At 42.8% G+C, this 16194-nt stretch overlaps 1 protein-coding gene across 1 annotated transcript; it reads right to left on the bottom strand.

Annotated features, from left to right (window-relative positions):
- Positions 1–5008: 5008 nt before the first annotated feature.
- Positions 5009–11627, bottom strand: LOC112431826 (histone H1.5-like). Its single transcript, XM_076882843.1, has one exon. It carries the CDS (start codon positions 10294–10296, stop codon positions 9763–9765), a length of 534 nt encoding a protein of 177 aa, XP_076738958.1. The 5' UTR covers positions 10297–11627; the 3' UTR covers positions 5009–9762.
- Positions 11628–16194: the final 4567 nt, after the last annotated feature.

The following is a 16194-nucleotide window of genomic DNA, read 5'->3' as shown; positions in this document are numbered from 1 at the left end:
GCAGGTCTCCTTGGAGACGCCATCCTGGCTGAAATATTATCATGCTTCCAAAACATTTCAGCTTTTATTTTGAAAGAAACAAGACTTGAAAACGAGTCCCCTTCTTCCTCTTTGTCTTTGTTCTTCAGAGGAGTGTCACCTGGACAAACTCAGGGCTGTTCTAGAGCCTTTCTTATTATTTGACTCCATAGAAATAAAACTGAATGGAATCAAACAAAAACTCCCAAACAGCTAAAACACTTTGCTTTATTCTCTTTTTTAACAAATACGTTGAAGTCCATCCACAACAACACAGCTGAGATCTCCTTTGTAATCAAGTGTTTCCATCCTTTGTACAGATCTGCATACAAAACAATCATTTACGTCCCACAGAAGTCTAGTTACACGTAACTCTACAAGAACTGGTGAATGACAGAAACATGAGACACATGATCACAGGTGATAACAAAAAGAGAAAGAATTCATGTGTTAGTGATGTTTTTCAGCCCTGATGGCTCATGTTGGAGAAACAAGCTGAGGTACGTGGAAAGTTCACACACACAAGTGGGCGTGAGCGCACACACAGAGAGAAACACAACTGAAGCATCTGTTTGCTGTTTCTGCTTTCATCATCTCTGCTGCTGTGTCAGGCTGGGGTCTCTCAGTGACGTGGTTGAGGTGAAGTATGACGAGTATCCCTGATTCAGTCCATCGAGACAAAGGGCAAAGAAAGCTGTTGTTAACAAACTCTATGGTGATGTGGCATTTAGCTCTGACTCTACGCTCTGCTGAATCCTTTGAACCTGCTGATCAGTAAAGCTCTACGTGCTGCAGCAGATTGACCTCATCTGTGTTCACAGGTGTGGACCTCAGCGCTGAGGTGCAGGAGACTTTCATTCAGTTCTCCCTGCAAACAGCATCCAGCCTGGAAATACTGTCATCTTTCCCACAAACGGTGCTCTTATCTCAGAGAAGAAGTCTGATGTAAATAACTGCAATCAACAGTGATGTTCTGCACAGATCACTTTTCCATTTTGCTCTCTAGATGAGTCCCAGCTGCCTGACCTTGTGTCCAGGTGATCGTCTCACTGAGGAGCTTTTGTTCTGAAAATCTCACGTCCATCACCTGTTTCCTTTTTACTATCTCTGCTCTTTCTTTATTCACAATGCTCATAATATCACACAATTATATTCATCACCTGCATGTTTTTATCCAGCTGCTGTTAGAACCAAACAAATAAAAAGGATGAAAAGCCTGAAATCCTTTGATTTATTACATTTGAAACAAATATGAGAGCATCCCTAACAGCACAGCTGAGACCTTTGTTTTAATCAAGCCTTTGTATCGACACACTTGTAAAGATTCATATACAAAACATAATAGAATAAATCAATATAAAATACACATAATCACAAAAATGCAGCCATGTTGTGAGTTTGCATGTAAAACATGCATGTTTCCCTTTGTACAGGCAGATTTACAGCAGACAAAGCAACACGCTGATCGACTTTGACCGCTGCAAAAACAAAATACCCACCAAGTCTGAAGTCGATCAGAGGAACTGTTGACAGACTGACAGACAAACAGATGCTTGATTCATTAGTGCGATTAAATGTTCTTCTTTAGCAGCATCACTTCATGTGTTTGTGTTCCAGGAATAAAGGTCTGTTTAAACTGGACGTCTCCTCAGCATCACTCGTGCTGTCGTGGTTTCAAAGCTGTGCAGAAAGAATCTGAGGGATGATACAGAGGTGACCAAAGTTACAAACATCCAGCTGTGCTGCAAATGTTTGCAGAGCTCCAAACTCTTTGGCTTTCTGCAGAGCAAGTATGGAAGAAGCACCTGAGCTAACTTCAGTTTAGACGATATGAGGAAAAATGCTGCTTCCCAAAGTTTCCTACAAGTATCCAGTTTATATTTAGAGAAGCGAAGGCTCTTTATCCTGACAACTACTCCCTGGTGGATCCCTGTCCTGTGACAGCAGCAAAGACTGTGTATCAGTATCATCAAAGCCACTTCAATAACCAGTGTTTAAAGCTCTCTAGCAGATGGACTTCAGTGGCAGCAGCCTCTGTCTGCTGTGTACAGAAGGTTCTCTGATGAAGCACACAGCAGATGCTGCACTACAACAGCAGCAGCAGCTCAGCTTCAGTTTGCTTCGACGCCCTTTTTGACCTGTGAAACAGCAGAAAATGAAACATTTCAACACCCGTTTGTTAGCGTGAGCTATTCTGCTGTTTTTCATCATTTCACAGGTGAAATAAAATCACATTTACTTCCTGTAGGAGTGATCGTGTCCAGCCTGACTGAGACCATGTGCTCCATCCTGCACAGGTAATAAACCTCTGACATGAAGGGCTGTCAAGTAGTTTTAGACAAATGGGGGTAAAAGAGACGTTAAAAGCTTAAAGAGAAACTACATTTTCTAAGAACTGTCTGACGTTCACCTCTCACACAGTGGATACGATTCTGCCGCTGCAGGAATAATCTTTGTGCTTATGAAACTGTCCATGTGTTTGCAGAAAATGTCACATGTTCAAAGCCATCCCAGCACCTGGGGTTTGTATAAGTGCAGCTGCTGGTGGGGAGATAGTCTCACTCTTCTATATAAAGAGTCAGCAGGCAGCAGATCTTCATCTGTGATCTCCTCCATCATCACGTCTTCACTCTTCAGCAGCTATGGCTTCACTTCGTGCCCTTCTGGGAGTGGTGCTGTGCTCCTCATGGTTTCTGCTTCTGCCTCAGGCCGACTTTGATTTACAGAGTCATCCATAATATTTTTTATTTTTTATTTTACTGCCCATCTATTTTCATACAAATGTCTCCGTCTTATGGAAAAGGGGTGGAGCTTATCCAACGAGGACAGGCAGGGCCCCCCCAGACAGTTTAGCAGTCTATACAGGAGGCTGACCTTTGCAACATGTACTTCTATAATGACTTCACCATTTAGGTTATTTGGTTATGTTTCACCCTGGATTTTGTGTGATAATATTTATTTTGTCCACTGATTTAAAAACAACAAACTATATGAATATAAAACAGAGTGAACAACAAAACATCAGCTTTGGAAACTTTGATGTAAAATTCTGCAGTTGTTTTCTCAGATATAGCATAAATCAAACTAACATACATCAGTGTGTTATTAATGTGCACACACACACACACACACACACACACACACACACACACACACACACACACACACACACGTGTTACCATAAACAGCTCTTATGCTTCTGTATGATTCTCAGTGCTTTCCATTTGCGTGTCCACAGGTTGCTGTAAGTGGTGCTTGACTGCAGTTTGCTCTCATTTCAAGTGGTTTGCTGTCACAAAGCCAACAGGAAGTCCGGCCATGGTTGAGCCAACTGAAGATGGGTTGAAGGTGGCGTCCTCGTTTCCTCTGTGAGCGCGAGAGGACAGACAAAGCAAACACCGTTTGGACAGCATTAAAATATTTACACTGATGATTAATGTTGTGTCTTTGCACCTGTAGCGATACATGTTGGAAAATGGAGACTTTAGCCACCAAGACTGACGTGCCTGGAAACTTCCCTGTGAGTACGCCCACAAAGACAGGAAACAGTTTAACCACCGCGGTTAATCCTCCATCATCATCATCCAGTATTTTCACATCTTTTCTTCTGCTGTTTCCCTTGTTGTCAGTCACGGGGTTTGTGACTGAAATGCGTGTGGTCGACGGGAAGCCTGACGAGTACGGCCTGAATCATTCCATCAACACCGGACGGAGTGAAACCTTTGTTGAAAACAGATTATATGGTAACGTTGCATTTAGCTTCAGTAAACTGTGAAGTTACAGCAGCAGATTTACATCACGTGGCTTCACAGGAAGTAGTCTGGACCTCAGCGCTGAGGTTCAAGCAGCTCTGCTTGCAGACGGCATCCTTCCTGAAAATGTTCTTCATCTTCCTCAAACCAGAACTTTTACATTGGTGCTGAAGTTCTATATAAAAACAGCCTGAAATACAAAGTGATGTTGTGCACTGATTACCTCACACTTTCCATGTTTCCTTCTACAGAGGAGTGTCCGCCTGAGTGTTTTGTCTGATCTGTTGTTGATCGTCTCATTGACACTGCATGCAGATCTGACACCAGGGCTGGACTGGGACAAAAAATGGTCCCGGGCATTTTGACTGGAGACCGGCCCCCCAGGTATTAAAGGAAAAACCATGAAGCCTTTGAATGAAAACAAACGCTGTTGTCACAGTGATGGACGCTGTCTTGTTGGTATACATGCATCAGTCTAATAAACTTAAACCTGCACCATCCTCCCTGTCCTGGTATTCTAAACAGGAAGTAGACTGTTGGTCGAGTTAACCTCCTGAACATCTACAACACACGGTGGAAACCTGACATTAAGACAGAGACTAGAGGTGAGACATGATCATTGCTGATTACTGATGACAGATTTAGATATATTTTCATAAACCTTTCATTTGCCACATCAATAAACAGCACGGCAGGGCAAAATATGTTTTCTAACATGGCAACCTTTAAAAAGTGAAAGGAGACAGAAAGACAGCTGAGAAAGAATCAAACGGACTTTTTGATGCATTTTACACACAGTACTGGTGCAGAATCTAGAAAATGTGGGAAACACTGGCATCATATGCAGTACTTACTTCTGAAGAAATTATGATGGGACCCTAAAAAATGACTATGTACAATAATGGATTTCTATACATTTTACATCAGATGAAAACGTTTGTTGTAAGATTCAGATAATTATTTATTAAAAGCGAGACATTTTAAATGAGAATAAGAAAGAAAAGTATTTCTTTGTGCCCCCCTCTCCCTGTTAATGCCCTACCTGCCCCCCTGGCAACACTTTGCTAGACCCGCCCCTGCACAGTTACCAGCTGTCAGCTACACAAAAAGGATCCTGGTGTTATTTGTCTCTCAGAAACAGTTCATAACTTCAACTCATTTTGGTTTTGTCATGTTTTGTTCTTTACATTGTCTTTCTTCTATATAATTGTTAAACATTTAATAAATATGTTGTTAGGTTTGTAGCTTGAACCCATCCGCTGGAACGTTGAAGACAATATAATTACACTGCTAAGCAAGACACAAATAGGCAAAGTTCTTCATGTTACTCGTGCACGGGAGAGAACCAGACAGAGCGCCGTTCCTTCGCTTGACCCCAGTAGCTCTCGTCCGTCCTCCCGTAACACTGTCCTTTTATTGAGGTTACATGAATAGGCATAGGTTCATTAACATACGACGTCTACATACAAACAAAGAGTACCTTGCCTGTGTGTGTGTGTGTGTGTGTGTGTGTGTGTGTGTGTGTGTGTGTGTGTGTGTGTGTGTGTTGCTGATCAAAGGGTCAAACATCCTTGGTCAGGAAGAGGGTAGCCTCCCCCTCACCCTAGATGGTTCATCCTAGATAACACGGTGAGGAAGTCCTGCAGTTCATCTAAACAAAGAGCACTTAGACTAGAACAGACGTAGCTACGTTAATCCTACCATAAAACAATAAGACACGGTATGACCTCTCATGCTCCCAAAGTGCTGTCTAATACACACAAAGTTTGCAGACTATCAAGGTTCAAAACCTCTACCAATCTACAACTAATTACAAAACTCTAAGCATATATAAGTAAATATTTCTAAGCATAAATGACAATCAACAATACAAATCTAACATTTCCCCCCTTTTGACCTTTATGCTTGAAAAGTTCCCAGGTATGAATACCTCATGTCTGACAGTTTCAATGCAAACATTTTTATACTCAGCATATGTCAAATCACCCTAAATTACTGAAAAGGTACACAGTTCAACAAATGTATTAGCAGTTATCCCAGTCCTCATTGATCTCATCTCATGGCAAACTGCATCCTATGAGCAAACAAAGAAATTGTTAATTTAATAGTGAAAATAAAAAAGTAACATTTTCAAAAACATCTCAGCTTGGTGGTGCTTCCTCCAGGTGTGCACATCACATGTCTCTCTGCAGAGTGGTTTGAGTTCTGCAGGGCGTCATGAATGTCTCTTCCAGTTGTTTCCATCGTTGTCCATAGGACCAGAGTCCAAATGTATGTAGAATAAACATTCAAACATACCAGTTGGTTTTGTTGTTTGTCAACATGGTTCTCAGCTATTTCCAAAGCTGCAGACCTCTCAGCACTCTAGTTTTATGGCCTCCCATTACCTCACTTCAGGCCTTCGTCCTGTGAGGGGGATATTTATGACTCCTTCATTGTCCTTCATTGTCCATACTCTGCAGAAAACACCTCTGTGGAAAGGGTGCAGGGTTGTCTTACTGCTATTATGATCCCAGCAGCCTTCAGAGTGTCATCGTATGCACAGTACAGTGGCACAGCGTTAGGTGATGTTCATAGGAAACTGCTGTTATCACCACCATAGCTTCTGGTTCCTGTGCTTTTCACAGAATCATGATGTCATCCTCGAACTCCTTCTACGCTGTCGATGGAGCTTGGCACGCTCCTCATCCCCTGAGTGTTTATGTTCCAACGCTGCTGAAGGTTTAAGGCAGAGCACGTCGTACACCTTAGTTGTCTTCCTCAGCGTCAATATTGAATCTTTCATTTTATTTAAAATCTCCTGGAAACTCAGTAGCACAGCTCTCTGTGTGATGTCTGCTGTGCTGAAGATGATCTCTGATCCTCCTGAAGCCTCTCTCCTGGCCTCAGCTCCCATCTTGTGGACGATCCTCTCCTCTATTTTGCAGGCAGTTTCATGGTCCTTGCTGTGGCTCCAAGGTCTGATCTCATGATGGGCCCCAACCAGCTTGACCTTTGACCTCAACCACTGCCTGGCTGTCAGCTATGCCTGGAATGGTTCACGCTTCTCACTGGGCCTCTGAAGATTTCTCAGGAGATTACTGCTGCACCTGTATTTCCTTGCTAAGAAGAAAAACTTCTATTTGGAGAGCATGTCAACAATCATCAAACCACATTCTTTAGTTCAGTGAACTTCACTTATAGGCCATCAAAGCCTCATCTGAACATGGGTGCACCACTTGCATAGGTTTAATATTTGTAAATAAAACGGCTAATCACACAAATCACTGCAACAATAATAGTAAACATTGTTTAATGTTAATCCTTGCACTCCACCTCTTGACGCGTTGACATTCCCATGCGTCAACTCACCAAACCTGGATTCCTGTCTTAAAGAAAAAGATTAGCTAGATCATGTCCCAGGCAACATCAGGGCATCTCCTCTGGAGTAGCTCCGTAACCCTGCAATAAAAGATGTTAGCGTGCGTTGCATATTAAGTTTGCTTAACACCTGGCTCTCCCAGGAGCCTGCATACACACCATCACGGCCTGGAAAGCAAAATCTGGAAGTGAAACCAAACTTCATACCTGTAAACAATTGTATCATAAGAGTAATAAGCATTCAACATCAGCAAGACAAGTGTCATGTGCAGGTTTTCTCAAATCAGTAAACTACAATTATTTTCATAAGTCGCCTCAGACATGGATCATCCCATGTACTCAGGCAACATTAATGTAATCGGTGACTGCTCTTAAGCAAAGTCACTCCACTTATATATTACTATTATGGGTTCAAAAGTGGCCAGCAAATGAGCCCATAATAAACTATCCCATAAACACCGTAATCTCTTATTTGTTTTACTCATGTCACTTGTCCGCTTCAGCTGAATCTACTACAGCATTCTCAAAGAAACAAACATTAGCAATACACATTGACTGTGGTCAGACGGAGGTCAGACACAGGTCAACAGGTTCCAGAGGTGCCATAAAACACCATAAAGTTAACACTCGCTGTGGAAACAGTAACACTGGTCTCATCACAGTATGTCTCAAACTATATTAATTTCTCCATCAACATATGCCTGTAACTACAGTTTTCTTCACACATAAACCCAGAAATCTCGTAGTAGAGAAACATTAGCCAGTATTCCTATAAATCACATGATCAAACACATGAAGAACCGTAATGCTGTAAAAACGAAAATGCAAATGTTAGCGCTTGCGCAGGCGTATGCATACTTTGTCACAGATATCTCTGTGAGCACACAAGCTAGTGAATGACACACACATAGTAAATTCACAGACACAGAAAATGGCATTTAAAATGTTAAATCATCACGCAACCTCGAGTGTTGCTGTCATCTTCCTGCTTCTGTAAAGGGAAGCACACACAGACTCATCTGCACCCCTGCCAGGCGGGGGTCAACTTCACACAGTCGTGTTACATCAGTAAAGTCTTGTCAGCTTTTGTCAGCTTTTACCAGTCAGTCAGTTTGTTTTCCTTTCACTCACTCATTCATGCATTCATTCTTTCTTTCTTTGCTGATAGTGGAACCTATCGTCGCATTTAGTTTCCACTCTCAGCAAAATGACGTCATTTCAAAAAGAAAAAGAAGAACTTTAGTTTGGATTACATCGCTGAATCCTTTTGGACTGGGACTGTCATTTAATAATTGTCCCAATAAGTGGCTTTCTCCAGAGTCCATTTAAATGTGGAGAACTCACTTGGCACAATTTTCTCGACGACGTGTAGCGCTTTTAATTCCCGACGTGCAGATCTGCTTAAAGAACAGAGATTATCAAACAAAACTTTCAGTGCACTGTGAAAGTATCAAAATAAAAAGGCCTTGTTAAGTCATGACACAAGCTCCTCATCTCAGGAGGGTAAATCATACCATTAGCATGGTTTATCATACCATCGTACTAATCGGCAGGCTCAACTTCACAACAAAAGAAAAATCATCAGCTAGATTCACTCCAAATCAACCATCAGCTGCACAACACACAACATAACCCTAATGTCATATTAGCTATGAGTTTAATCACCAGGTCTGTGCTCTTCACTCATTTAAGCCACAGATCTATTTTATTCAATTTTCCTTTTCCCTTCATCATAAAACATGTGACATGCTGTCATGCACTTCACAAAACAGTCTGTTCTGACGTATTCAGAGTTGTGTATCTAAATACAGGATTCACTCGCACATCAAAGCAGGAAACTCAGTGTTTTAGAGTCTCCACTCAACACACAACAAACTCCAACACATCTCATTCACTCGTACTAGAATTCAGTCACCTTTCATTAATCTAAAACCGATCAACTAATTTGCATATCAGCTATTAACCCACTAAGTTGACAGGACGACAGAAAAGCATGTTCAAAATAGTATCACAAAAGACAATTTCCCTCATACAGTAAATTACATGTGCTGCCTCAATCAAGCAGGAAGCTTCTCCCAATTTACCATTTTAACAACTAAATTTATTGTCTGATCACTGGTTGCTCAAACCAGGATCCTTTTTCCCACAAAAGTTAAACTGTTGTCCTGCAACCTAGAGAGTCAATTTTTTGCATTGGATAAATTCAGTATTTAATAACAAGTGTCTGCTAAATTGACACTAATTTAACACTGATGAAAGATAACAAGCTAATTTTCATTGCATGGGTGTTTGTGTTATTAGGCAGGTCTAATGCATGTCTGTGGAGCTGCATCTCCAGCAGAGCATGTTCTTAAAGCTGCCTTTCCTACACACTTCTCTGCTATTATTTAATCATTTCTTAACTAATGTGCTATGAGTCTTCATGAGTCATTTTGTGTTTGGAATTGTCAGTAGGGTTAATGCATGTTCTGCTTGTGTGTGTGTGATTTTGTATATGTTTCTATTTTCGCAATGTTTCAGACTCCGTCTCAATTTTCCAACTTAAGCAGTCAGTTTTCTTTTCCCCAGGTTTGCTAACCCAAATTTTGATTTCCCACATTAAATAATTCCTATGTGTTCTCACCTAGTCTTCTCACTCTGTTGTCCTCTCCCACTTCAACAGTCCAATAGCAGGCAGTTTCTCCTTCAGCTTTGTCCTGTCCCTCCTCTGATGCGGTTGATTTTGTGCTAGTGTCTGAAGTGCTGCTGCTGCCTTCTTGAGCGACTTCTTAGCAGCTGCTGCCGGTTTCTTGGCTTTGGCCGCGGCGGGCGTCTTAGCTTTGGTCTCAGTAACCCTGTTCATCTTGAAGGATCCGGAGGCCCCGGTGCCCTTGGTCTGCACCAGAGTGCCCTTCGCCACCAGACTCTTGATGGCGGTCTTGACACGGGCCTTGTTCTTGTCCACATCATAGCCTCCGGCAGCCAGAGCCTTCTTGAGGGCGGCCACGGACAGGCCGTTGCGCTCCTTGGAAGCGGCCACGGCTTTCACAATCAGCTCGCCCACGCTGAGGCCGACCTTCTTGGGCTTGGAAGTCATCGTCTTCTTCTTCTTGGCCTGAACCTCGGCGCAGGGCGTGTTTATGATGGAGCCTTTCCCACCACAGCGCTGGCACGTTGAACGCATCATGAAGGGTCCATTTCTTTCATGTCGCTAGCCGCATGTGGCTTGCCCGAGTCACTCAGTCCTTTTTGAGCATTTCAACATGCTGCCGCCGCAGACCCTGGCCTCAGCTCCAGCAAGTTTAGCGCGCTGATCTCCAAAAAAGTCCCGAAGGCCAGAAAGACGTCAAATAAGTGTCTCGTGCTGAGAACTCAAACAAAAACTCCTCTTCACGCTGCCATCTTGCTCGCCCCTCCGTGAAATTCAACCAATCAGACAGGAAGATGGGTTTGCTTTCTTCTTCTGCTGCTGTTTATCCACATTGCTGCTGCTTTGCTGGGACTTTTTGTGCTCAGGACTTGCTGCTGTCTCTTTATCATGTTATTGCTTTGGAGCTGCATTCCTTATCTTCAGGGAGGAGTGAGCTCGCTTGTGAGGTTGAGAAACACATGGCGCTGTAAATAAGTCAGCCAGAAACTTGGCCTGCATGTTTCCAATGATGTTAAACTATAACTTTCTTCCGACTGCTGCATGTGGAAAATTGATTCAGGTCTGCTTTTCACCTGAAAGTGACAAACTAAGACATTTCATTATTATCATCACTGCTTAATCAACACACATCTCTCTCTGTGTGTGTTTTTGTGAACAGTCTTTTCTTAAAAGCAGAAAATGAAATTGTAGTTGTTTTTGGCTGATCAACACAAAACCTTTTTCCTATGATTTTTCTTTTTCACTCTTTTTTTTCTTTTTTTTTCGTTACAATAGCTGGTGGTCTGCAAAATCACCGCTCTCACTCACAATCAGAGGCAATCACTTTTACACAGCGCACAAAAACACTGTGATGTCAGACACATTCACACTCACTTTTTCATCTGCATAAATAAACCATATGGCTGGAGATATGTGCCATGGTGATCCATAAGCATGATCACCAGTTTATTTAATTATTTTTAATCCAACAAAACAAATAAACAAAAACATGATGCTGATGCTACACACACACACGAGTCAAGGTGCAGAAAAACTGCTCATGGAAACGCTGCACACTCTCTGTTTCCCCCTCTTTGAGTAGTTCTCAGACAGCTCTTGATCTGATAATGTGTAGCTTGCTCATCAGCTCAAAAAACAAAAACAAAACTGCAACGCGACATCACACAGTAGTTGCATGCTCTGCCCACAGTGGCAAAGTCTTACACTTACATATTCAACACAGCTTCTCCATCATGTATTTTTAGATGTGTCATACAGGGTTCAGCATATTAGTTGTTTTCACAGGTGTGCTCCATATCTCAACAATGGTTCATAATAAGACGACCGTCTTCCACACAGGTCAAGTGCCTCTATGCACTTCATTAGTTTAAATATTTGCCTATATCACTTCTCCTCATATGTCATTGTACTGAATTTAAGCAACCACAAGCTTAATGCAGATTACTTTTAACAACTATCCACCTCAATGGTCTGGCACACAGGCTGTTAACATTTTGTGTCAGGAAGGGGTGGGGGGAAAGCCACCCACCAGAGCACAGCTGCTGATGTGGGCTGGCCTTTTCCACACACTCTTCAAGGCTGGTGTGTTTTCTGAAAACTTCTAACATTTGAATCTCTTCCATTTATAAGCCTGCGATTAACCGCACGGCTCAGGTCCGCGTGAAACCCGCGCGACCTCGCTCGCGTGCACCCGCGCAGCTGTGGAGCCTTCGCTCTCTCTCTTTTATACATAAATACTTTGTGCTGCCAGGAGCAAAGTCCAGCACAAACGTCTTTCTCCCTCTAACTCACTCTTGGTTGCTTAGAAACCCATGATAACAACAACAGTCGGTGTTACAGACCACGTGTTCTGCTCCGCACACACTCACACAACAACAACAACAAAAACGACGACGACGACGACAACAATGACAACAACACAAAATAGGCCTACTCCGGACTCACACCGGACCGCTCGGGACCCTGACCCAGTTGTGGGACGCTCACCCACTCGCGCGACAAAACCCAATGAAGGGACGCTCGGGACACACACGCAGGGCGATTTCAAAACCGGACACTCACCGGACGCTTGGGACCCTTGGGCGATTTAACCAAAACTTCTTTTTCGGGACACTAACCCAGTTATCGCTCCACAAAGCAGCGAACTTCTCAACGCCTCACAAAATGGCGGAGACTGCACAACGACACGGTTATAGAGTTGGCCTCTTTAAACTTACTTGGCGTTGCTTAGCGTGTAATATCAGCCTGAATCCCGCCGATCGCCATTCATCGAGGAGAAAGACAGACAGCGAATCCACAGGAACTTCCTGGCTGACGTCAGTCTTTCAGCGTGCCTCCCCCCCCTCGGTGAATGCGATCCCAGGGATCTGGCATCGAAGGACCAATTAATGTTAGGTTTGTAGCTTGAACCCATCCGCTGGAACGTTAAAGACAATATAATTACACTGCAAAGCAAGAGACAAATAGGCAAAGTTCTTCATGTTACTCGTGCACGGGAGAGAACCAGACAGAGCGCCGTTCCTTCGCTTGACCCCAGTAGCTCTCGTCCGTCCTCCCGTAACACTGTCCTTTTATTGAGGTTACATGAATATGCATAGGTTCATTAACATACGACGTCTACATACAAACAAAGAGTACCTTGCCTGTGTGTGTGTGTGTGTGTGTGTGTGTGTGTGTGTGTTGCTGATCAAAGGGTCAAACATCCTTGGTCAGGAAGAGGGTAGCCTCCCCCTCACCCTAGATGGTTCATCCTAGATAACACGGTGAGGAAGTCCTGCAGTTCATCTAAACAAAGAGCACTTAGACTAGAACAGACGCAACTACGTTAATCCTACCATAAAACAATAAGACACGGTATGACCTCTCATGCTCCCAAAGTGCTGTCTAATACACACAAAGTTTGCAGACTATCAAGGTTCAAAACCTCTACCAATCTACAACTAATTACAAAACTCTAAGCATATATAAGTAAATATTTCTAAGCATAAATAACAATCAACAATACAAATCTAACATATGTCTACAAAAAGATTTTAAAAATCAGACATTTCACACAGACACCCAAATGATTTCTGACTGATGAAGGGGGCTGAAGGTGCCCTGCTCTTGCCCAGCTTCTGCTGCTCTCTCCCTGCTCACTGTCAGCAGCTGGCAGCCTCGGTCCTGCCTGAGACTCTTCATCTATCAGTGCCAAAGAATATGGGAAATAGCAACGCACAACATGCACATTACAAAACAAGCACATGAATCAGCATTACATTCATTAGTGAAGTGCTGACGTTCGTTCCTAAACTTTGGGCCTTAATTAACATCACTGTGAACTAATGTTTGCTTTGCTTCTTAACCAGTGAAGCAGCGAGGGGCTTTCTGAGGTTCCTGCTCGTAAATGCCCAAAATGAGTCGAGTATTTCTGCAACTACAAACTCTGTTTTCATCAGAGGTGTAAATATTACAGCACTGTGTCAGAGTCACTGAGGCTGGAACACAGAAAAAGGAAGTAGATGTATTTATTTTTAGACTTTATTGCCTGGAACCACTTTAAAAATACGCTTTGGGTCACAATTAACTGCAGAAAACCAGGAATCCACATATGAACATTATCTGTGCAGAGATTTATGCTTCTGAAGGTAAACAGTGAAAACTTGCAGCACTAAATGCACAGATAGCCAGGCGTTTCACATTTTGGGACCATCTGCCAGTTTTCATTTCTTAGGTATTGAAGAGCAGAAATGATTGAATTTTATTTACATGCTTAAAAATGTTTGCTTTTGAATATTATTTGAAGAATTACCCACACACTCAGGCACTGTGGGCCTGTTTCCCTTTGCACAACCGAGTGTTGGAAACGGGCCTTTTCTCTTTAAACTCTGAGGGGCTGTAACTTTGGCTTCTATTGGCAGATTTGCATGATTGACCCTCTTTTTAAAATAGTTTTAGCCAAGAGAATCAAGCTAACATCACTGTTTTTACGTCAGCTCACGTCACACGAGCTGTTTCAAGAAAAGTCCTCCTGTCACACAGCAATGCCTACATCAATCACACCACTCTGCTTAAATAATAATAATAATGTTTAGTGAAGCAGGTGAAGCAAAGGGCTGCTTTTAATAGGCTGGGAGACCCAGGTGTGCTGCTTTAGCTGCTGAGCCTCTCATGCTAGCCTCCATCTATAAGCTGGGATCACAGGAGCACTGCAGTCCTGACTAGATCAAGGATTGTTATTCATGCAGGTGACAAAAGTTTACATTCACAGAGTCATAGGATTGAGCCTGGTTTGAAAAGCAGCTGTTTAATGCAGCTGCTTAGAGTTCACACACAGTAGAAGAATCAGACTTGAGTCACATTTCAAACACTGGAAAAATACTCAGCAAGTAACAATGAAAACAGCACAGACTCAGTATATCCTGTTCAGTCCTGTGTTTGATATGAATGTGCTGTTCAGAGAGGATCTCGTGTCCTCTTTTACAAAGCCTTTGTTTCATGATGTTTGTGTATAAATGAATGTAGGTGTGTTTCTAAGTGTGAAGGAGCCCTGGGAGAAAAGACTGAAGCTTGTGCCAAAGAACAAACAGGAAAGAAAGATCAGCATTAATGAAGACGAGCACAGAAGGAGCCCAAGCACGTGTTGCTTTTTCAGATTTCTCTAAAAGTGTGTGTTCATTTGTTCCATCCTTCACAACAAACAACAGCTGACAGACACACATGCACTCTGTGTCACTTCACAGGGGCTGATGAAAGTGGACACAGTAAAGGGAGAGCTGGACCTGCTCTACACATCCTGCACTCTGTTAACAGACTTTATTCTGCAGCATCAACAGATAAAAATATATGAAGATATAGAAACGTTTAACATTGTGACTGTTCACATTAGTGAAGCTGTTACTTTGCTGCCAGGTGGGAAAAGAAGCCTAAAGCTGAGTCTGATTAAACATCTGCTGCACCAGAGAGTTTCATGGCCCTGCTTTATCCTGTGCTTGCTGACCACCTCGTCCTGAAACCTCTTCATCATCCTCACAGTTGTGTGAAGAAAGAGGGAAGCAGGTGGAAACCATCTGTGCTGCTGTGTTCACTTGTGTGTGTGCGTCTATGGTCATATCTAATGTGTACCTACAGACAAACACAAACACCTGGCATTGCACAAGAGTCTCTATGGAGCAACCTGCAGATGTCAGAGATGTGATTAGAGGGTAAAGTGGACTAGTGAGAGCATCTATGTTGTTGTTGTCTGCTGGGGGACAGCATCAGCTCCAGAGATGCATCAGGATCAGCAAACTAATCTGCAAGGCTGCAAGTGTCACTGAAGGAGTTTGAGTCAGTGAGGGACTCAAACTCACACAGCTGGTCAAGAAGGCTCAGCAGCTGCTGTATTTCCTGAGGAGGCTGAGGAAATTTGGTATGTTGGCCAAGATCCTCAGCAGGTTCTACAGCTGCACTGTGGAGAGCAGCCTGACAGCTGCATCACTGCATGGTACGGCAGCACTACTGCAAACCGCAAACGCCTGCAGAGAGTGATAACAACTGTGGAGAAGATCATCAGGACCCCGCTGCCCTCTCTGCAGAGCAGCTACCATCACAGAGTCCAGAGGAGAGACACACCTCTGCCCTCGAGACGAAGGTTCAGAAGTGTGAAATGTAGAACATCCAGACTCAACAACTCCATCTTCCCCACTGCTATCAGACTCCTGAACAGCTGACCGACCTCAAACTGCAGTTTGCACATCAGGTCACTTTGCACACTAAGTTCATTTTGCACATTAAACTCCATGTACATCCATGTACATCGACATCTGCAGACCACACGTGTCTTCAGTTACTTATTTGTACTTATTTGCAGTTATTTATCTTTTTATTTTTTTTTTTAAGTTATTTTTTATCCTTATTTTATCTTTTTATTTATTCTTATCTTGTTCTTTTAACCATTATCTAACTTGGCATTGT

Source organism: Maylandia zebra, linkage group LG4 (assembly GCF_041146795.1).
Source record: "Maylandia zebra isolate NMK-2024a linkage group LG4, Mzebra_GT3a, whole genome shotgun sequence".
Classification (NCBI taxonomy): Eukaryota; Metazoa; Chordata; class Actinopteri; order Cichliformes; family Cichlidae; genus Maylandia; species Maylandia zebra.
This window is presented reverse-complemented; position numbering and strand designations above follow the sequence as displayed.